Below are 21,708 nucleotides of genomic sequence, written 5' to 3' on the forward strand. Positions count from 1 at the left end.
TTACCTCATCTGTAAAATGGGGACTGAGACTGTGAGCCCCACGTGGGACAGGAACTGTATCCAACCCGATTTGCTTGTATCTACACCAGTGCTTAGAACAGTGCTTGGCACATAGTAAGCACTTAACAAATGCCATAATTATTATTGAGACATCCTTCCAATGCTTAGGCGATTAGAGCCCAGGCTTGGGAGTCAGAGATCGTGGGTTCTAATCGTGGCTCTGCCACTTGTCAGCTGTGTGACTTTGGGCAAGCCACGCTACTTCTCTGAGTCTGTTACCTCATCTATAAAATGAGGATTAAGAGTGAGCCCCACAGGGGACAACCTGATCACCTTGTATCCCCCCCCCCAGTGCTTAGAACAGTGCATCGCACATAGTAAGTGCTTAACAAATGCCTTTTTAAAGCCCTACTGAGAGCTCACCTCCTCCAGGAGGCCTTCCCAGACTGAGCCCCCTTTTCCCTCCCCTCATCCCCTCCCCATCGCCCCCCTCCCTCTGCCCTACCCCCTTCCCCTCCCCACAGCACTTGTATATATTTGTACATATTTATTACTTTATTTTACTTGTACATATTTACAACTCTATTTTATTAATGATGTGCATATAGCTATAATTCTATTTGTTCTGATGGTTTTGACACCTACTTGTTTTGTTGTCTGTCTCCCTCTTCTAGACTGTGAGCCCGTTGTTGGGTAGGGACCATCTTTATATGTTGCCGACTTGTACTTCCCAAGCGTTTAGTACAGTGCTGTGCACACAGTAAGCGCTCAATAAATACGATTGAATGAATAATTGAGTAGCAGGCAAGAAAATGGAGCCGCTGCATTTCCCAATTGCGACCACAAGAGGTCTCCCTTCTCCAGTCTGTCCAACCAAGGAGTTGATTAAATAATAATAATAATAATAATAGTATTTAAGAGCTTACTATGTGCCAAGCACTGTTCTAAGCGCTGGGGTAGATACAAGGTAATCAGGTTGTCCCACGTGGGGCTCGCAGTCAATCCCCATTTTACAGATGAGGTAACTGAGGCACAGAAAAGTTAAGTGACTTGCCCAAAATCACACAGATCCGGGATTAGAAGCCACGACCTAAAGTCCCAAGGGTCAGAGGGGCTAAACTCAGGACTGTGGAGCAGGAGGAGAGGCAGGTGCTACAGATTGAATGTTTGTACATATTTATTACTCTATTTATTTTATTTGTACATATCTATTCTATTTTATTTTGTTAGTATGTTTGGTTTTGCTCTCTGTCTCCCCCCTTTTAGACTGTGAGCCCACTGTTGGGTAGGGACTGTCTCTATATGTTGCCAATTTGTACTTCCCAAGCGCTTAGTACAGTGCTCTGCACATAGTAAGCGCTCAATAAATACAATTGATTGATTGAATCACTAGCATTTATTCAGTGCCTGCTGTGTGCAGAGAACCGATCCCAGCCCCTAAGGAGTTTACACTCTGAGGGAAACAGACCCCACAAGTAATTTACAAGTAGGAGGAAGTGCTTAGAGTATGTACAGTGCTGTACAGAAATGTTACCCAACTTTGGTAGGGCATAGGTTTCAAGGTGGTGCAAAATTGCTGAGATAGTTGAGAGGATGAGACCTGGGGGAGAAGAAGAATTCACCAGGGAAAGTCTCCTGGAAGAGAGAGAATTTCGGAAGAGCTTTGTAGATGGTCTGGTGGATTTGAGGGGGGTTGAGGGGATGGGGTTCCAGGCAGGAGGAGGGGTGTTAGCCAGGGATTGAAGGTGGGCAAGCTGCCAATAAGGAACAGCAAGGGAGGAAGAGAGCTGATGCCGTACCTTGAAGCCAATATTCAGGAGATTGTGCTGGAATGGGTAACCACTGGAGGTTTTTGAGCAGTCAGGCAATCATATTTTTTGAGCACTTTATGTGTGCAGAGCACTTTACTAAGTACTTGGGAGAGTGCAATATAACAGACACATTCCCTGTCCACAACGAGCTTGTTGTGGAGTGGGGGAGAGAAGCATGACACAGTGGATAGAGCACAGGCCTGGGGGTCAGAAGGTCATGGGTTCTAATTTCACTCCACCATTTGTCTGCTGTGTGACCTTGGGCAAATCACTTCACTTCTCTATGCCTTGGTTACCTCATCTGTAAAATGGGGATTGAGACTGTGAGCCCCACGTGGGACAGGGACCGAGTCCATTTGATTAGCTTGTATCCACCTCAGCGCTTAGAACGGTGCCTGGCACATAGTCAGCATTTAGCAAATACCATAATTATTATTATTGTGTGATGCAGATCCTCCCTTCCTCTACAGTTTTGCTCCTTGCAATTCTCTTTTGCTCTTCTTCAGCTCAGTCCAAGAACTCAGAAAGGCCAAGAAAGCCACCCACCACCCCAACCAAGTCCTGTGTAGAAGGATGACAATGCCAACTGGAGTTCTGCTGGCCCATCAGTCTGTCCCCAGTCCACAGCTGGGCACCCTGTGTACGGCAACCCTCTCTCTAGTTCCACCATGCACCCAGCAGGCCACCATCTCCCCTTAAAAGGCCAAGCCTGAAATTCCAGTTTCCACACGATTGTTTTATTGAGAGGTTTTTGTTTTCTGTGGTTTTTTAATGTGTTTTTTTTTAAACATACATAAAAATAGACACAACTCTTCTCATTTTATGCAGGTTCCCCCCAACCCACATCCCTTGGGCCTCGTGGGGCCACAATACTGCAGCAACAGGAATTGGGGATGAGGGTTCTGAGAGTAAGAATAACCTTGGCAACAGAGGATTTTGGAGGTGGAAAAAAAAAATCAGACAGGCTGGGGAGGAGGGGACAGTAGGACTGGACTTGGGCCTTGTTGCCTCTCTTTCATCTCCAACCCCAAATGGAATGATTCAACCCAGCCAAAGAATCCTACACAATTTTTGAAATAAAAGCATAGACAGGAAAATCCATTTTAAAAATTACGATCTGTCCTTCTCCCCCAGCCCTTTTCCTCATCCCCAATTCGCTGTAGAACTCAGTGGGGGGGCGGGGGGCACCTGTGGTCACTCCTGATTGTTTACTGCTTTCCAACCTCCCCAGGGCCAAAATGATCTCAGCAGCAGACAGTAAAGGGGTCCACATTAAAACCCCCAAACTTAAAACCCGATGAATTTACTCTCCCCTTGCTTCTCCCCTGCCTCCTCTCTCTGCCACCGGTGGAAACGTCACGGTCTCTTCCCATCGGAGCCCCAGATCCAGGGCAAAAATCCAAAGGGGCCCCGAGAGGCAGGGGATGATTCCCCCCACCAAGCGGATTCTCCTCCCTCCTCCACTTCTCTCGCAACCTTTCCAGAGTGGTCCTGCCTGGCATCAAGAGTCAGGCTGGCAATTTTTCCTCCTTCAAACTGAGACCCTGAAGAAATGAACCCCTAATCGGGGGCACCCCTCCCCGCAACCCACCAAGCAGCCGTCACTTATTTCCCTGAGTCCTTCCTCTAGGTCCATCAGGCACCTGGCCTCTGCCAAAAGTTTGGCACAGTTCTGGCCGCTCGGGACACGCCGCCGGATAAGCAGCCATCAGCCTGAGGCACCAAATTCTTTCCAGTAGGCCTCACCTCCCATAGTCAGTGGGGCTCGCACTCATGGCTCTCCAGATGGCATCTGAGCCCTGAGTCAGTTCTGCTAGCCAACCCCCCCAGCCCAACGGAATTCAATACCCCTCTGGGAGGGTGGTTCTCCCTTCTCTTTCCAGGCCTGGGAAAAGGAAGTCAAGTCCCGTTCCCTGAGAGCAGCAGTCACGTTCTCCAATGGAGAACAGGGAGGAATGTGGCCACAGTCTTCCAGAGCCACCTCCTGCCCAGGGAGAGGTTGGACTGTGGCCTACCGGGAAATGGGATGAAGAGGAAACACCCCTAAGGGGTGAAGCTCATAGAGGGGGTCCCACGACTCCCCGGATTGCGCTGGGCCAGCCCCGGGAGCTTCAGGCGTTGATGGCCTTCCAGCGTTCGCTGTCGACGCTGTTGACGCTGCCCACGTGGCAAGGCATGGACGCCACGTCGTCCAAGTAGGCGGCCGTGTCGATCTGTGTGCTGGAGTAGCAGCTGGTGTCGGTCCCTTCCTTGCGGGCCACGGCATAGGGGTACGGGAGGTGCACGTCCGTCTCCTCAGGCTCGTCCACTTGGCATTTGTAGGAGAAGAGAATCTTGGGCTCTGAGCTGCTGGGGACGAGAGCCATGAACTGAGGTGGGTGAAAGCAATCGATCCATCGACTGTATTTATCGAGCACTTACTAGGTACAGAGCACGGTATTAAGCGCTCGGAAAAGTATAATACAATGGAACTGGCAAACACATTTCCCTGTCCACAGAATGAGTTTATAATCTAGAGGGGGACAGCACTGTGATGACTTGTACTTCCCAAGCGCTTAGTACAGTGCTCTGCACACAACAAGTGCTCAATAAATACGACTGAATGAATGAACGAATCAAAACCATATACTGCTCTGGTCCAGCAGAAGTTCAGCTCTAGGGCTCAGCACCCTCCTGTCCACATTCACCAGTGCTCGGCTAAGGCTGATGCTTCCCCAACTGGTTATGGATTCATTCAATCGTATTTATTGAGCACTTACTGTGTGCAGAGCACTGTACCAAGCGCTTGGGAAGTACAAATCGGCACCGTATAGAGATGGTTCCTACCAACAACGGGCTACGGAGAGAAAGTCAGGTTTCTCCCCCAGAATTATCCTAGACAAAATCCAACGATGGGGCCTTCTTAGGGATTGAAGTGTAATCTTTGGTGCAAAGATGCATTTTTTAAAAAATTATACTACATAATTTTAAGATCTATTGAAGATGCTGTAGACTGTAAGCTCCTCGTGGTCAGGGAACGTGGCTACCTACTCTAATGTACTGAACTTTGCCAAGCGCTTAGTACAGTGATCTGCATCTAGTTAAGTGCTCAATAAATACCATTGATTGGTCTACTACAGCTCAAATTCTCATCATTAACTGAGGGCACCCATGTGCCAACTGAGACAATATTTGCCCGGACCCTTTTTTAGAAAGTCTCAGAAATGGGTCACCATGGGCCATAAATTACTTGACTGGGCAGGAAAGTCACACATGGGCCACACCTTGAAAATGCTGCAAATAACTACTAAATTCTCCGGAAATTGATTAAATAGGACCAAAGGAAAGGAGATTGGTGAATATCCCCATCCTTTCCTGGCGGATATGGTGTAAGTGGATGGGCCTCCACTGGGGCAGCGGGGAGAAGGTAGGAAGAGGAGATAGACACAGCCAGGAGCGAAGAGGCTCACACTCACCCAGATGATTTTTTTCTTTCCCTTGTAAGGGAAGACGGCACTAAGAGGAGCGAAATAGAGCCAGGAGCACCACTCCCCCACTGCCACTGAGCAGTCAGGCTCCTGGCTCTGGGCTGGAGGGGCTGCCGTCTCTGCTGCTCTCCCAAGGTCCGATGCGGGAAAGGACATGAGAGCAGCTAAGGGCAAGGAGCCAGATGCCGGGTGGAGAGCGGGTGATTCCCACCCAGAGCCTTGCAGGCTACACAGACCCTCCCAGGGGGCCAGTAGTTTGGCAGCCTTGCCTTTATATACCTCTGGGACGGTCAGTTGTAGTTCCCTCAACCGTGACCCTGTCTCTCCGGAGAGAACATCCTTGTCATCAGCGGCATCTGACTGAGGGCAAACTGAGTAGATTCCCTACCCATCGGGCCTACTGTCTCTCCGACACTGGGGTGCCCGGAGACGAACCAGAAAAGGAGAGGCATCTGAGATAAATTCAAGGTGGGAAGGGCAGAAGAAGACTGTGAGTCCGCTGTTGGGTAGGGACCGTCTCTATCTGTTGCCAACTTGTACTTCCCAGGCGCTTAGTACAGTGCTCTGCACACAGTAAGCGCTCAATAAATACGATTGATGATGATGATGATGATAAATTCAAGGTGGGAAGGGCAGGAGAAGACTGTGAGTCCGCTGTTGGGTAGGGACCGTCTCTATCTGTTGCCAACTTGTACTTCCCAAGCGCTTAGTACAGTGCTCTGCACACAGTAAGCGCTCAATAAATACGATGAATGAATGAATGAACAAAGTTATTTTGGGTCTCGAGGGATACGTTTGACTCTAGATTCTCGATTGATTTGTGACCTGGTAAGGGAGTGGAATGGAGGAAGGGAAAAGCAACGTGGCCTGGTGGAAGAGGACAAGACCGGAGTCGGGGGACCTGGGTTCCAATCCCCACTCCACCACTCGCCTGCTATGTGACCTTGGGCAAGTCATTTGACTTCTCTGAGCTTCAGTTTCCTCATCTGATCTCCCTCCCTCTTAGTCTGTGAGCCCCATGTGGGAGAGGGACAGTGTCCAATCTGCTTACCTTGTCTCTAGCACAGTGCTTGGCACATAGTAGGCCAGAACGAATACCATTATATTATTATTAATAACTAACTCATCACTGAAAGAAGCTCATCAGGTCACAAGAGGGCCCCTATCCAGAAGTAGTTAATAATCAAAAATGACTATATTTTTGGCAAAACACAATTGTGAAATTGGGATGCCCTCCCTGGCCCAGAATAAAACTCCACATCCTGGCTCTTCGGGGACCATTGACCAGACACACCTTCCATCCTTCCCAAGTTGGAGGAGAACAGAAGAAGACTCTAGCCGTCCCCAGGACCATCTGACGACCACTTTTCAGGCCTCCTACCGGGGCAGCTTTTGGTGGGAAGCCACAGAGCGAGAAGTGCAGATGTGGACCATTGTCAGCTGTGTGACTTTGGGCAAGTCACTTCACTTCTCTGTGACTCAGTTCCCTCATCTGTAAAATGGGGATTAAGACTGAGCCCCCCGTGGGGCAACCTGATCACCTTCTAACCTCCCCAGCGCTTAGAACAGTGCTTTCCAACATAGTAAGTGCTTAATAAATGCCATCATCATTATTATTATTATGTGCCAGGCACTGTACTAAACTCTAGGTAGATATAAAGTAATCAGGTTAGGCATAGTCTCTGTCCCACATAGCGTTCACAGTCTTAATCCCCGGCTTACAGATGGGATAACATTAGGCTTGTTGTGGGCAGGGAACGTGTTTATTGTCATATTGCACTCTCCCAAGCACTTAATACAGTACTGGACACACAGTAAGCGCTCAATAAATGTGATAATGAATGAATGAATGAGGCACAGAGAAATGAAGTGACTTGCCCAAGGTCACAAGGCAGACAAGTACATATCTATTCTATTTATTTTATTAGTATGTTTGGTTTTTTTTTTTTCTCTGTCTCCCCCTTTTAGACTGTGAGCCCAATGTTGGGTAGGGACTGTCTCTATATGTTGCCAATTTGTACTTCCCAAGTGCTTAGTACAGTGCTCTGCACATAGTAAGTGCTCAATAAATATGATTGATTGATTGATTGATTGAAGTAGCAGAGCCAGCATCTCTTCCTCCCTTCAAAGCCCTACGGAGAGCTCACCTCCTCCAAGAGGCTTTCCCAGACAGCCCCCTTTTTCCTCTCCTCCTCCCCATCCCCCCCGCCCTACCTCCTTCCCCTCCCCACAGCACCTGTATATAGGTTTGTACAGATTTATTACTCTATTTTACTTGTACATATTTACTAATCTATTTGTTTTGTTAATGATGTGCATCTAGCTTTAATTCTATTTCATCTGACGACTTGACACCTGTCCACATGTTTTGTTTTCTTGTCTGTGTCTCCCCCTTCTAGACTGTAAGCCCGTTGTTGGGTAGGGACCACCCCTCTATGTTGCCGACGTGTACTTCCCAAGCGCTTAGTACAGTGCTCGGCACACAGTAAGCGCTCAATAAATACGACTGAATGAATGAATGAATGAATGAATGAATGGACCAGGGTGGGAGTCAGAGCCAGGGGCCAGCCCTGGGGATCAGCTAGAACCACTGCGTTTCCTCGCACTGGCCACGTGCCGGTGTCCAAAGGGTGCCAGGGAAGGCGCTGCCCTCCCAACCTCAAGCCCCTGGGGCCACTCACCCAAAGAAGCCCTTGAGGAAGGCCACGTAGATGAGGGGGGCGAAGAAGCTGAAGTACAGGAAGGTGGTTGCGTCCACACAGCTGAAGAGAGAAGAGACCGGGATCAAGCTCAGAGGCTCCTGCCAGTCATCCCCTCAGGGAGCAGGTGGTGAGGGGCCACTGCCGTGCCCTCCTCCTCCGGCCTGCTCCCATCCCCTCCTCCCTAGTCCCCATGTGCGTTCTGTTTCTCACTGAGGCCCCACCCCCTTGTTCCACCAGCAGGCCGATGGGCAGCAAGCCCCCCGCCCACCCAGCCTCCCCCTCCTCTAGCCCGCTAACTCGTACCACAGCCCCTCGATGATGTCCACACACAGCAGAGTGCTGCCCAGACCCTGAAGCAGATTCAGCAGGGCCAGGATTCCTGCGTAGACGTAGAAACTCTTCCTGGCTGGAAGGGGACAGGAGGGGTGAGACGACAGCCTCGGTGGGGCCGTCCTTTCCCCAGAAGCCACCGCTCTTCACCAGCCCCTGCTCGAATCTGAGGATTCGGGAATAACTCCAGCCATACGCGGCCCCTTCGTCTTGTCTGAAGGCCAAGGGATACCATTCATCTGAGGGGCAAAGGGACCGGCTCCGTTTAAATCACGGGATCAGCCATTCCTGCCCAGATGGCCCTGCTGGCCCTCAAGGGTCACACTTTCCAGCAGAGTTGGGCTGCAGAGGATCTCCTGCCTCAGGCCTCACTCCCTGACCCCAAGCTCAGTACTCCCGCTTCCCTTTCTGGCCCCGTGCTCACATGGCAGTGAGATCCGCTCCTTCAGAGGTGTCTTGGGGAGGATCACCACCAGTGAGTAGACCTGAGGGAGGAGAGCAGAAGAGAGAAAGGGGTGTCAAGACCAGGGCAGCCTTGTCAAGGCTGTCAGCCTAAGTGGGAGGGAGAACAGGGATTTGGTCCCCATTTTACAGATGAGGAACCTGAGGCCCAGAGAAGTGAGGTGACTGGCACAAGGTTTCACAGCAGGCAAGCGACAGAACCTGGATTAGAACCCAGGTCCTTTGACTCCCAAGCCGGGTGCTTTCCACTTGGCCACGCTGTTTTTCTTGGAGGCGAAACTGAACACTTTCATCTTGGGCTTTTAGACTGTGAGCCCACTGTTGGGTAGGGACTGTCTCTATATGTTGCCAACTTGTACTTCCCAAGCGCTTAGTACAGTGCTCTGCACACAGTAAGCGCTCAATAAATACGATTGATTGATTGATTGGGCCCTGAGACACCTGATCCTCTTATGGGATCTTCTAGGCGGATCCAAGTGAGCTCCTCAGAGGACAGGATCCCCATTCTCTGGCTGCTGCTGCCGCCGCCTCCTTCTCCTACCTCCCGTACTTCCTAAACAGAGCCCGACTGGTGTTCCCCTGTCCCTCTCAACCACTTTTCCCTCACCAAGAAGAAGAAACAGGAACTGGCGAGCCAGAAGTGGCGCCCACCATGCCCATAGATATTGAAGTCCTCAGCCGAAAGGTGGGCATCAGGGTACAGGATCTCCAAGGTTCCCTGCAGGGCATTAAGAGAGAAAAGTCACAGGTTGCAAAGAGCTCCACTTCTCTGGGCCTCAGTTACCTCATCTGTAAAATGGGGATGAAGACTGTGAGCCCCAAGTGGGACAACCTAATAACCTTGTAACTATCCCAGCGCTTAGAACAGTGCTTGGCACATAGTAAGCGCTTAACAAATACCAACATTATTATTATTATTTGGGCATAACGGTGGTCGTATGACAAATGACAGCATCGGTAGCTCCAGGGACCTCCTTGAGCTGCTTTCCCAGCATGTTCTATCTCCAGTTGCCTCCTGGCCTGCTTTGATTCTCACCCTTTCCCCATCCCTAGCTAGACTCTTGCCCTCTAGGCTGATTCTTCCCACAGCCCCGGCCAGCATAGTTTTCTCCTAGTGGAAACTAATCTGAACCACCCCTCAAACTGCACACCACACCAGCAGGCTGGGATGGAGCTTTCTATCCTCTCCCAAGCATTTGGTCCAGTGCTGTGCACACGGTAAGGACCGACTGATTGACTGACTGAAACCCTAGAGCCCAGTCAGTCCGAGTCAAAACTCCGAAGAGCACACCTGCCCCAAATCCCCAGCTGGGCCCTTTGGGGCCCATACCTCCTTTCCAAGGCTGGCGAAGCTGTTGCCGTGTGAACCTTTTGCACAGGCATGGTGGTGCAGCGTAAGGACACAAACCCCTCAGACCCATTCAAAGCGTCAACAGGAAGCTGGTTGCCCTCCTGGACCTCCCTCCTCATGGATGAACCAGCTGAAATCCCTCGCTTTTCCTCTAACGACCCACTATGCGATTTCATCCACAAATGTAGCCCTCTGAATTTTTTGAATTCCATCTGCTGACCACCCTGTAGGTGAAACGACGTTTCCTTTCTCTCGGCCTGAACCTACCACCCTCAAGTTGCAGTGGGTGGCCCCTGCCCCCAGTGCTGATGGAAGAGAAGAACCAAACCCTCTGTGGTTTGGTAGACTTCAACCGTGGTCCTTCTCGTTCTGCATTCATTCAATCGTATTTATTGAGCGCTTACTGTGTGCAGAGCACTCTCCAGGCTGAAGAGTCCTAATTATTGCAGCTGCTGCTCCTCCCTTCTCCAGCCCAGAAGCAGCTCGACACAGGGGGATATCCAGGAAAGGGTGTCACCCCCATCTACACTGCTAAGGAGCCACGACCTGACCAGGCTAGCTACCTGGGCCAGCTCCACCAGATCCAGCATCCTGATTCCACAGCGCAGATGGAGCTGCCCTAAAGTCACCTGGTCTCTCCAGCCACTCAGAATCAGGCCTGCAGCTCCCTGAGTGGTAGGGGGAGGGAGGGGAGTAGGGGAGGGTATGCTCCCCAGGGTGAGGAGGTAGGGGCGGGTAGAGCCACAGCCAGCTTACCCTTTGGACCCTTCTTCCCTACTGGGAGGAGATTCTGAAGAGTTGGCCATCCACGTCAGTCGGCTGGGCCCACCCCACCAAAATTCAGGTCATCTCCCCAGATGGAAGGCCACGGCAGCAGCTTCATCCTTCGGCTTCCTCTCCTCCCCACTCACCTGAGTGACCGAGTAGGCAAGCGACAGCACTGTGGTGATGGCCAGGACCCGTTTGATGCTGGACTTGCTCTCCAGGTGGCCTGAAACAAGCCCAGCCGCCCCCAGCCCCCAACAGCCCAAAATCAGGCCCGGCTGGCACCTGGGTCCACCCGGTCTCAGGCGGGAAGAAATGCTGGGGTGGTCTCGGTGCCAACCTGGGCCCAGTCCCCAAGTCATCCCTCGGATCGACCCGGCTCCCAAAGCCGAAGATAGCTTGGGGTTTGGCCCGAGGGCTATCCCAGATCAGGACATAGTCACCAGCCTGGCCTGGTCCCGACTAGACCAACAACTCGGCAAGCCCCCCGGGGAGAGGGCACCACTCACACCACACTGACGCTCCTAAAACTGGGATCCCTCCCAGACTTAGAGGGGAATGGGGTTTAACTCTTCTGAGGGGTGGTGCACAGCAGTTTGGATGATCCCCCTATCACTGCTCCCTCCTCACAACCCCCAAGCTCCCTCCAAGGCCAGCAGCCCCAACTCTGCCCGTACCAAAGGCGAGGCCCAGGATGATCACACTCAGTTCAATTGCCAGCAGGAAGAAGCGGGTGATCTCCCACAAGATCTGAAACACACAGAGAGCCAGGGAGAGGAGCCACACATTAGCAGGACTGAATCGAAAAGCCCGCACATCAGGACCTAGGAGGGATCCCCTGACCTGCCCCCCAGATCAGGCCACGTCTTTCCTCTCTGCTACCAAGAGGATGGCCAACCCCCCAGCCACCACCTCCGCCGACCCCAGAACCCTGGACTCACCTTATCGGCCACTGTGGCGGCATCTGAGGCACTGACTGTCATGGATACCACGGCCCGAGCGATACCCACCAGGGCCACCACAAACACCTGAGAAAACAGGCCCAGTGAGAAGGTCACCCGGCCTGCCCTGGCGCCAGCATTTAAGGCCAGGTTGCCTTCAGAAACCATCGGCTACACTGCCCAACCCAAGGGAGGGGTAGGGGCAGGCCTCAGTCTGTAGAGGAAGGGGAAACTGAGTGGAGCCTAGGTTTCAGCTTTGATTAAATCTAAACGTACATCATTTGTGTGTGTATCTATATAATGGTACTTGTTGAGCGCTTACTATGTGCCAAACACTGTTCTAAGCACTGGGATTGACACAAGTTAATCAGGTTGGACACGATCCCTGTGCCACGTGGGGGCTGCTCATGGCAGGGAAGGGAGGGAGATGAGGGACTCTACAGTCAGCGATTTTCCTCATCCACCTACTCCCGCCCACTTCTGTGTTGGGACAAGCCTTTCCACCTGTCAGGCTACGCGTCCCCCTGATGTTCAAGTAGTGTGGACAGAGCTTCTCAAAGCAGGGAAGAGAAAACTGGCCCCCTCAGGCTGGATTCTGTTTGGTGCTTCCCCACACCACTGATCTCACTTCCCCAAACAGTCCCCAAGGGGCAGAGACTGGAGCCATGAGAAACCTGAGCCCAGAGAGGGGAGGAGATGAGTGTTTAGAAAAGGCTCCAACAGGAGAGAGATTCCCTTGGGGATCTACACCTCCCCACCCCTCCACTTCAAAGAGTCTAGTCTCCTGAGGCTGAGAAAAGGGGAGAGCAGAGAAGGGAAAGAAGGGGAGGGGAGGGAGAGAGAATGTGAATAGAGGCTGGCCGGAGATCGGGCACTCACCAGGATGTAGAAGGTGGTGAAGATGGGGCTGGAAGTGACGTGGATCTTGGCCCGGGCAGAGGGCAGCTTCCAGAGCAGGAAAGCGAAGAACAGCACATTGGGGATCAGCAGCATGAGGTCCCAGTACCGCACTCTGCACCACACACAGCCACCCGACCGCATGAGCCGGGCCTCTGCCCCCACACCCCAAGAAGGCCTTTCGGCTGCGCCCAAAGGACCCGGCCACCATTCCCATCACATAGCTCATTGGGGACGGGGAACCTGTCTGTTTACTGTTGTACTGCACTCTTACAAGCGCTTAGTACAGTGCTCTGCACACTGTAAGCGCTCAATACGACCGAATGAACGAACAAATCCCCAAGTCTCTGTATAAATGTCGGGCTGGCAGGGTGGAGGTGGGGAGGGCGGGGGGTGAACCCGTTGCGGAACCCCAAATCTCCTCTCCCCAAGGAGCCAAGGGTCCTAGAACCACAGACCTACAGGCTCCCCAGCCCTGACCCAATCTGTTCTCTTCTCCCTCAAAGCCCCCCACCCAGGCTGACCCCCCACCCGCAGCACCCCTCCTCCTTCTAGGTTCATCCCGCTCACCGCGATTTGCCAATGTCCTCATAAAGCAGGAGCAGGCAGCGATGCGGCACGGAGATGTTCGTGTCAGAGGGTGGCCCGGTGGCCGGCAGCTGAGTGGTGCTGCCGTTGTCCCACCCGGTTACGGTGGCGGAGGGGAGCATCCTGCCTTCTCTCTGCAGGTAGAACCGGGGCAGAGGAGAGATGGGGTAGCTGTCTTGCTGGAGAGAGGCCACCCCCTCCAAGGGTGAGTTGGGCAGGGTTGGAGCCTTCTGTCCTCCCCCACCCAGATCCCTGCTCCGGCTCCCTGCCTAGGCCCTAGGGCGAGACTCCCTCTTCCCTAGTAGACCATTTATTGAGCCCTTCCAGCAGAGATCTGGACCCTTTCTGACCCAAACATTCCCCACTGTTGCTTTTCCTACCGCCTGCCTGGCCCGGCAGGGATTGGAGGGGAAGGGAAGAGAGGGGTTTGTGTGGGAGCACAGTGACAGCACCCCACCCTCCCACTAAGCCACCCTCGAGGAAGGAAGCACCCAGGGCAGGGAGCCAAACTTGCCAAACTCTTGTCCAGCTGTGTCCCCAATTAGAGGGGAGGGAGAGCACCCCACAACCCACCACACATACCCACACACACACACACACCCCACCACCCTCCTCGTCCCTTGCTTCTCTCCTGGAAAATGGCTGCAGGCCTCTGGGAGTTCTTTTAATGGAGCATCTAATGCTGGCTAAGCCGGAAAGCTGCTGTCCCCGAGTCTGGGAGAGGAGGAACTGGAGAGAAGACCAGTTGAGGAAATCTGCTAATTCCTGGCTGGCTACCCCCTTCTGGTTTCCAGAAGTTCACCACTTGGCTTTGCCCCATTCCCCCAATCAAATTCAGCCAGTGATGGGCCCCAGGGTGGGCCCTGTCCCGAAGCACTGGGCCGGACAGCCTAGGAACACCACCAGCCCCCTCATGACCACCGCTGGCACCTCCTGGGGAAACCAGAGGCACAGAGAGTAAGATGGCCTCTATGCACAGCATTAGGAGGGGAGGAGGAGTGGTTCCCAAATAACCCCATGGCCACTCAGTGATCCCAAAGGGTCAAACCATTCTAAATCCCACCTGTGACGCAGCCTCTGCTCACGGCAGTTCCACCCTGTTGAGTCCCAGGGAGGAAGGGGATTCTTGTTATGGGGATGGCAGGCCACCCCCTACCTGCTTGCTCTTTCCCCGGGGCTTCGGTCACTGCCCCCTCCCACCCCCCAACAGGCCCTCTGTCCCTAAGCTTTGCCACTCCTTTCCCAGACATGAGAACTCAGAGAAAAGACTGCACACAGAGCATCATTTGGACCAGGGTCTGGGAGCCTGGACTCAGTTCCCAGTTCTAAAGCAACGTGAGAAACAGGGTGAGAAGCAGCGTGGCCCAGTGGAAAGATCCCGGGCTTTGGAGTCAGAGGTCATGGGTTCAAATCCCGGCTCCACCACTTGTCAGCTGTGTGACTTTGGGCAAGTCCACTTCTCTGGGCCTCAGTTACCTCATCTGTAAAATGGGGATTAAGACTGTGAGCCCCCTATGGGACAACCTGATCACCCTGTAACCTCCCCAGCGCTTCGAACAGTGCTTTGCACATAGTAAGTGCTTAATAAATGCCATCATTATAAATATATGGTTGCCAGCCACTAAGGTAGAACCCCCAAAAAGCCACTCCTCAGGCCTCGGTTTGGTAAAACAGGTTCCCCAGCCACCTTGGAGGGAGGGCATGAGAGTTGCTTACCCTGGAAGAGGGAGGGCAGCGCATTCCTTCACAGTGGTGTAAGCAGCATAGGGCCTAGACTTGTTTGTCAACATGGCTCAAGAGCCAGGCTACAGACACTGGGCCCAGTGATAATAATAATAATGGTATTTGTTAAGCACTTACTATGTGCCAGGAACTGTTCTAAGCTCTGGAGTAGAGACAAGACAGTAGGGTTGGACACAGTCCCTGTCCCACATAGGGCTCCTGGTCTTAATCCCCATTTTACAGATGAGGGAACTGAGGCACAGAGAAGTTAAGTGATTTGCCCAAGGTCATACAGCAGACAAGTGGCGGGGCCAGAATTAGAACCCATGACCTCCTGACTCTCAGGCCTGTGCTCTATCCACTGGGCCATGCTGCTTCTCTGCCTTGGGGCCCAAGGTAGGGCCCCACATAGCCTGGACCCTGACTTCATTCCAGCCCGGAGGACTAAAATTCCCATTTCCTTGCCCCTTCCTTCCCCTCCCGCTACCCCCGCCCCCTTCCATTCCCCCAACCCCTTCCTGGCCCGACACACATAGACCAAATCGAGCATCATCTTCTCAACTGATAACTTGACATTTTTGTTCTATTTTGCTGTGGGCAAAGCATTTGGATCTGCCCCTAGATTTCCCCCCACCCCCCAGCCGATCGACAGGGGATGGAATCCAGGGCTCTGACCTCCCAGTCATGTGTTCTTTGCCTCATGCTTGATTTTGTTAACTCTTCGGTTAACACCCATGGATGAGGCCGCCCTGACTCCAGTGTTTTGGAGGAGCTGAAGCCCAGGGAAGTAGAGAGAACCTCACTGAGGCTAAAAGTCAAGGAGCACGGTAATGAAGTGGGAGGGCAACAGAAGGGACACAACAGCGGAGAGCTCTTGTCTTTGTCCTTAGCACAAAGACCTGCGATGTGATCTTGGGCCAGTCCCTTGACCTTTCTGGGTCTCGCTTTTTCCAGACTCCTTCTGGAAAGAGCAATACTCACCTAACCCGCAGGACTGCTGGGAGAGAGTCAGTTGTAAACATAATGGTAGAAGCACCTGAAAACGTACAGTGGCCTGTAAGCAACAACAATCCATCAGTCCTGGATGTCGGACCCCTGCTTTGACCAGAGAATCATTCAGACTAATTTCTCCTCCAGAGGGCCTTCTTTCCAAGAAACTAAGACGCTCGGTGCTTTCTGATCCTGACCCAGAGGCCGGATGTTATCCCTCACGGAAACTGGTTATTTTTGGTGCTTTGGAGGCAAGGCACCCTTTATCACCCTCTTTCCGGCAATTCACCACATCGCCTGGGGGTCCAGAGCCCAGTGTGACAGACCCTAATTAGTCCACATCGGAATAGATACAAAATCCCTGAAGGGGGGAGAGTCACAACCAATAGGTTCGATCCGTGGCCTCCACAGGCAGGAGAGGCTTTTTTGGCTGGCCCTGGAACGGGAGTCCCTCCTTCTACTCTTCAGGGAATTGGAGAGGAAAGGGGCTGACCCTGTCTCTGCTGGCCCAGAAAACCTCCTCTCCTGTCCAGCTGGAACAGTGCTCATAGTTGTCCCAGCCCCTCACACACACACACACACACACACACACACACACACACACACAAACAAACACATCCCCTCCTCCCCCCCAATACCAGAGAACAACAGCAGGGAAAACAAGTCTGGCAGGTCACCTGCTCTTTCCAAGTTGGAGCTCATATTACAAAGTCCCCACCTGGGGGTAAAGGCAGAAGCACCACTCCTATTGATTTCCAGGTCGAAGGTTTAGAAGCCAAACAGAAAGTGTAACACAAAGTTGTGTCACTGCTTTCAAAAGTCAGAAGCTATCTTCCCTACTCCCTCTCCCCTCTGGGTCACCCTTGCACTTGGATTTGTACCCTTTATTCACCCCACCCTCAGTCCCACAGCACTTTATGTACATACCCGTAATTTCTTTATTTATATTAATGTCTGTCTCCCCCTCTAGACTGTAAGCTCCTTGTGGGTATGGAATGTATTATCCCAAGCACTTAGTACAGTGCTCTGCACATGTCGCGCTCTCAGTATTAATTAACAATAATAATATATACTATATTATAATTAGCCATGAATATTAACTAATTAATATTAATTATTAATAAATCCCACTGATAGCTCATAGGAGGCAAACACTCAAGAGAACATGGCCTATTCTTGGGGGTACACTGCCCCACTACTCCTGACCCTCTTCTGAGACTTGGAGTTGGGGTAATAATAATCATTATTACGGTATTTATTAAGCACTTACTATGTGCCAAGCACAGTACTAAGCGCTGGGGTGGCTACAAGCCAATCAGGTTGGACACAGTCCCTGTCCCACAAGGGGCTCACAGTCGCAATCCCCATTTTACAGTCAAAGGGAACTAAGGCACAGAGAAGTGAAGTGACTTGCCCAAGGTCATAGAGCGGACAAGTGGTGGAGCGGGATTAGAATCCTTGACCTTCTGTCTCCCAGGCCTGCGCTCTATCCACTACACCATGCTGCTTCTCTAGGGGCAATGTTGATAATAATAATAATTGTGGTATTTGTTAAGCACTTACTATGTGCCAAGCACTGTAATGAGCGCTGGGGTGGATGCAAGCTAATCGGGTTGGACACAGTCCCTGTCCCACTTGGTGCTCACGGTCTCGATCGCCATTTTCCAGATGAGGTAACTGAGGCCCAGAGAAGTGAAGTGACTTGCTCAAGGTCACACAACAGCCAAGTGGCAGAGCTGGGACTAGAACCCATGACCTTCTGACTCCCAGAGCCTTGCTCTAGCCACTAGGCCATGCAGCAGGGCAGCTCCTTCCTCACTCTTTCAGCTGTCGGGCCTCTCGAAAACCTAGGAGGAGGCCTGTTTAAGCAGCAGAGAGGGAGGATCTATGGCAGTTGAAACAGGAGAGGCACGCAGGAGTTGGGCTGAATGGAGAAGTTAGAAATGGGGAGAAACTGATAGCTCCACAGTGAGTCTGAGCAGACAGACCCCTTCTCAAACCTGAAATCTGCTTCAAGCAACATATGTTGCCAACTTGTACTTGCCAAGCGCTTAGTACAGTGCTCTGCACACAGTAAGCACTCAATAAATACGATTGATGATGATGATGATGACAGCCCAGTGCAGTTCCGTGGGGGCCAGAACTCCTCAGCTAAGCGGAGGGAAGCCAGGTCGGCAACAGGAACTTTCTGAGGCTGTCTCAGGGGCAGAGAGGCCAGGGGTCGCCAAGATCCGTGGCCTGCAGCAAGGCTTCCCGGGGAGGAAGGAACTGTTAAAGAGATTCCGGGAGCTTCAGCCATTTTACCGAATTAAAAACAGGCAGGGAGGTGGCACCTCATCCTCTCCCTCTGGAGCCCAGGAGCCCAGTGCACAGTATCCCCGGTGTCTTTCCCTTCCAGCCCGCTACCAGGCTGCCCAGGAGTCCCTGAGTTGCAAGCAGAAGTACAGAGAGGACTGTCCTGAGGCTGACTGAAGACAAAACTGGTGGGGGGGGGAAGAGGAAGAGAAGGAGAACTGGCTGGAAGCCCTGCACGAATTCTCAGTCAGGAAAAGGGCCCACGAAAATGCAGATGCGTGAACCTGCAGCTAGGGATGGAAGTGATCAGCGTCCTTGAAACTCACAGCCGAGTCAGTGATGCTGTGGCTTCAACTAATTTAGAGGAGCAGGAAATGGGAACAGGGGTCCAAGCAAGAATAACCTGTCCCCTCTTCGGCCTGAGTCACAGTTAAGCAGCTGGTTCGCAGCATCGGTGCCATTCAATCCCAGGTCCCCTAACCTAACAACACTCCACTCACCCAGCCTTCCGCGTCACCACCCCCACACGGGAGGAGATCAAGGTGAAAAACGCATCCAAAGATTGCGGCAGCAATTAAGCCACTGGACCTCTGGCATGCCCACCTTCAGGTGACTCCTCCCCTCCCGTCTGCATAATATTTGCTTTCCAGTCCCCAAAGCTGACCGGCTTCTTGCCTGGGAAGGGCTCTACATGGGGTTGCGGGCAGATCGGCTCTGGAATAGTAACACTCGGGCTAAATTCACTTCCAAGCCTTAAGTCCTTCGGAGAGAGTGGGTGTAAAGTTAAATCCAGGGCCCCGCAAGGGGTCACGGCTGGAATGGAGGGCAACCCTTCCCCCCCAGCTCCTGCCCACGCGAAGGAAATCGGCCCTGTTTCCCTTGAGGAGCCGATTCTGACGCCAAAAGATGGCACTGCTTCCTAGAATAGCTTTAAAACCCATCCGTCAGTCTTATTCTTCTAGATGGCACCAGTTAGATTTTACCTGAGGGTCGGGGAGAGGCTTCGCCCTAGGCAGGATCCCCCACCTGGCCTGACTCAACAGCAATTCCCACCTGGACAGACGAAGGTTCCACCCTACTAGAAATTGCGGCCTGTTACAAAAATCTCCCTCCAGCAAGAACGTACAATCAATCAATCGTATTTATTGAGCGCTTACTATGTGCAGAGCACTGTACTAAGCGCTTGGGAAGTACAAATTGGCAACACATAGAGACAGTCCCTACCCAACAGTGGGCTCACAGTCTAAAAGGGGGAGACAGAGAACAGAACCAAACATACCAACAAAATAAAATAAATAAGATAGAAATGTACAAGTAAAATAAATAAATAAACAAATAAATAGAGTAATAAATATGTACAACCATATATACATATATACAGGTGCTGTGGGGAAGGGAAGGAGGTAAGATGGGGGGATGGAGAGGGGGACGAGGGGGAGAGGAAGGAAGGGGCTCAGTCTGGGAAGGCCTCCTGGAGGAGGTGAGCTCTCAGCAGGGCCTTGAAGGGAGGAAGAGAGCTAGCTTGGCGGAGGGGCAGAGGGAGGGCATTCCAGGCCCGGGGGATGACGTGGGCCGGGGGTCGACGGCGGTACAGGGATCCAACCTACCCATCAGCACTGCCCACCCTGCTGCCCCACACAGGGGAAGGCTAAGGCATCTCCGTGGGGAAAATAAAGTCTGATCCCCCCCAGGGCGATCGGCAGCGGCGGAGAGCTTCGTTCCCTATCCAGCTAGATCCAAGGGGAACTCCTCGGTGTCGTCCTCCTTACCTGAGCTCCTCTTAAACCCCGTCCGCCCGTTGTCTCCCCGCGTCCTTCTGCCACCCGGGCTCCGAGCGCTTCCTACCGGGAGACACATCGAGCGAGGGAGGGGGAGGAGAAGGGAGCCGGCTGTTCCCACGGGGGAGCGTCCCTGAAGACCCACACCCGTCCCTAAAACGCAAAAAACGTCTTCCCGCCCCGCAAGGACGGGTTTCCTCGAGGGTCTGAGCTGTAGAACCTCCTGAGTTCTGGAGATGACAGTTCACCTAGAGGATGGGGGCCCAGCCCCCTCGGAATGCCGAAACTGGGAGGGAAGAAACAGTCTTTTCGACCGAATTGATTTATAGGAATTGATGGCCCATCCCTAACTGCAAAATACACGCCCGCCTCTCCGTCCCGGTTCAACCAATAGGGATGTGTCTCTGTCCAGGGCGCTGCTCAAAAGAGAAAGTAAATAGCCAGGGTAGCCAATAGAAGTTCCAGCCCCTCTGCTGTCGGAAAGAGCTACCCTTGTAGAGCGGGCCCAGGCCTATGGAGCAAACACTGAGGAGCAGGGTCACCCAAGGCCTGCTTGCATGTACAGGACGCACAGATAATAATAATAATGACAGCATTTATTAAGCACTTACTATGTGCAAAGCACTGTTCTAAGCGCTGGGGAGGTTACAAGGTGATCAGGTTGTCCCACGGGGGCTCAGTCTTAATCCCCATTTTACAGATGAGGTAACTGAGGTGCCGACAAGTGGTGGAGTGGGATTCGAACCCATGACCTCTGACTCCAAAGCCCGGGCTCTTTCCACCGAGCCAAGCTGCTTCCCCAGATGGTTCTTCATCTTTGAAGATTTTACTCACATGTCCACATCTGCCTGAAAAAATGGTTGCTTGATCAGCAGTCCAGTCCTTACCCCCCTGCACATGAATTTTATTCTATTTTATTCTTTTGGTATTGGTCGAGGGCTTCTTATGCGATAGGCACCGTAGCAAGCCGTGGGTTAGATGCAAGCTGATTGGGTTGGACACAGCCCATATGTCTCATATGGGGCTCACGGTCTAAGGAGAAGGAAGAACAGGTATTGGATTCCCATTTTGCAGTAGAAGAAACTGAGGCACAGAGAAGTCAAATGACTTGCCCGAGGTCACCCAGCAGACAAGTGGCAGAGACAGGATTAGAACCCAGGACCTTCTGACTCCCAGGCCTGCGCTGTGTCCACTAGGCCATGATGGTTCTCAGCGTGGGTTTGTTGGGGCAGCCAGTTTGCAGAGCCCGCTGCTTGTGGAAGTTCTGCCTCTTTGGTGAAATAATATTCATTCATTCATTCATTCAATCGTATTTATTGAGCGCTTACTGTGTGCAGAGCACTGTACTGAGCGTTTGGGAAGTACAAATTGGCAACATATAGAGACGGTCCCTACCCAACAACGGGCTCACAGTCTAGAAAGGGGAGACAGACAACAAAACATGTGGACAGGTGTCAAGTCGTCGGAACAAATAGAATTAAAACTAAATGCACATCATTAACAAAATAAATAGAATAGTAAATATGTACAAGTAAAATAAATAGAGTAATAAATCTGTACAAACATACGTATAGGTGCTGTGGGGAGGGGAAGGAGGTAGGGTGGGGGA

General features: G+C 52.2%; 1 protein-coding gene across 5 annotated transcripts; it reads right to left on the reverse strand.

The window, feature by feature from the left end:
• Positions 1-2,539: 2,539 nt before the first annotated feature.
• On the reverse strand, positions 2,540-20,260 carry TPRA1 (transmembrane protein adipocyte associated 1). 5 transcript variants are annotated; one of them, XM_038772761.1, is made up of 12 exons: positions 20,091-20,110; positions 16,018-16,090; positions 13,297-13,448; positions 12,709-12,841; positions 11,830-11,916; positions 11,566-11,638; positions 11,035-11,114; positions 9,380-9,490; positions 8,735-8,795; positions 8,284-8,386; positions 7,960-8,040; positions 3,841-4,160 (listed from the first exon to the last, which is right to left on the reverse strand). In XM_038772761.1, the coding sequence occupies exons 3-12, from the start codon at positions 13,434-13,436 to the stop codon at positions 3,923-3,925; spliced, it is 1,107 nt and encodes a 368-aa protein (XP_038628689.1). In that variant the 5' UTR covers positions 13,437-13,448; positions 16,018-16,090; positions 20,091-20,110; the 3' UTR covers positions 3,841-3,922. The 5 variants fall into 5 exon arrangements, with proteins under 5 accessions (XP_038628691.1, XP_038628692.1, XP_038628689.1 ...); XM_038772762.1 differs by lacking the exon at positions 16,018-16,090 and having other exon boundaries at positions 3,841-4,157; positions 20,091-20,260; XM_038772760.1 differs by lacking the exon at positions 16,018-16,090 and having other exon boundaries at positions 20,091-20,260.
• Between the last annotated feature and the right edge of the window lie 1,448 nt (positions 20,261-21,708).

Source organism: Tachyglossus aculeatus, chromosome X1 (assembly GCF_015852505.1).
Source record: "Tachyglossus aculeatus isolate mTacAcu1 chromosome X1, mTacAcu1.pri, whole genome shotgun sequence".
NCBI lineage: Eukaryota > Metazoa > Chordata > Mammalia > Monotremata > Tachyglossidae > Tachyglossus > Tachyglossus aculeatus.

Coding starts and splice junctions, on each gene's coding strand:
- TPRA1 (XM_038772760.1), bottom strand. CDS start 13,436: ATGCTCCCCTCCGCCACCGTAACCGGGTGGGACAACGGCAGCACCACT. Junction 9,491..11,034: donor TTGCCTACTCGGTCACTCAG/GTGAGTGGGGAG, acceptor AATGCCCTGCAG/GGAACCTTGGAGATCCTGTA. Junction 8,796..9,379: donor GTTCCTGTTTCTTCTTCTTG/GTGAGGGAAAAG, acceptor CTCCTCCCTCAG/GTCTACTCACTGGTGGTGAT.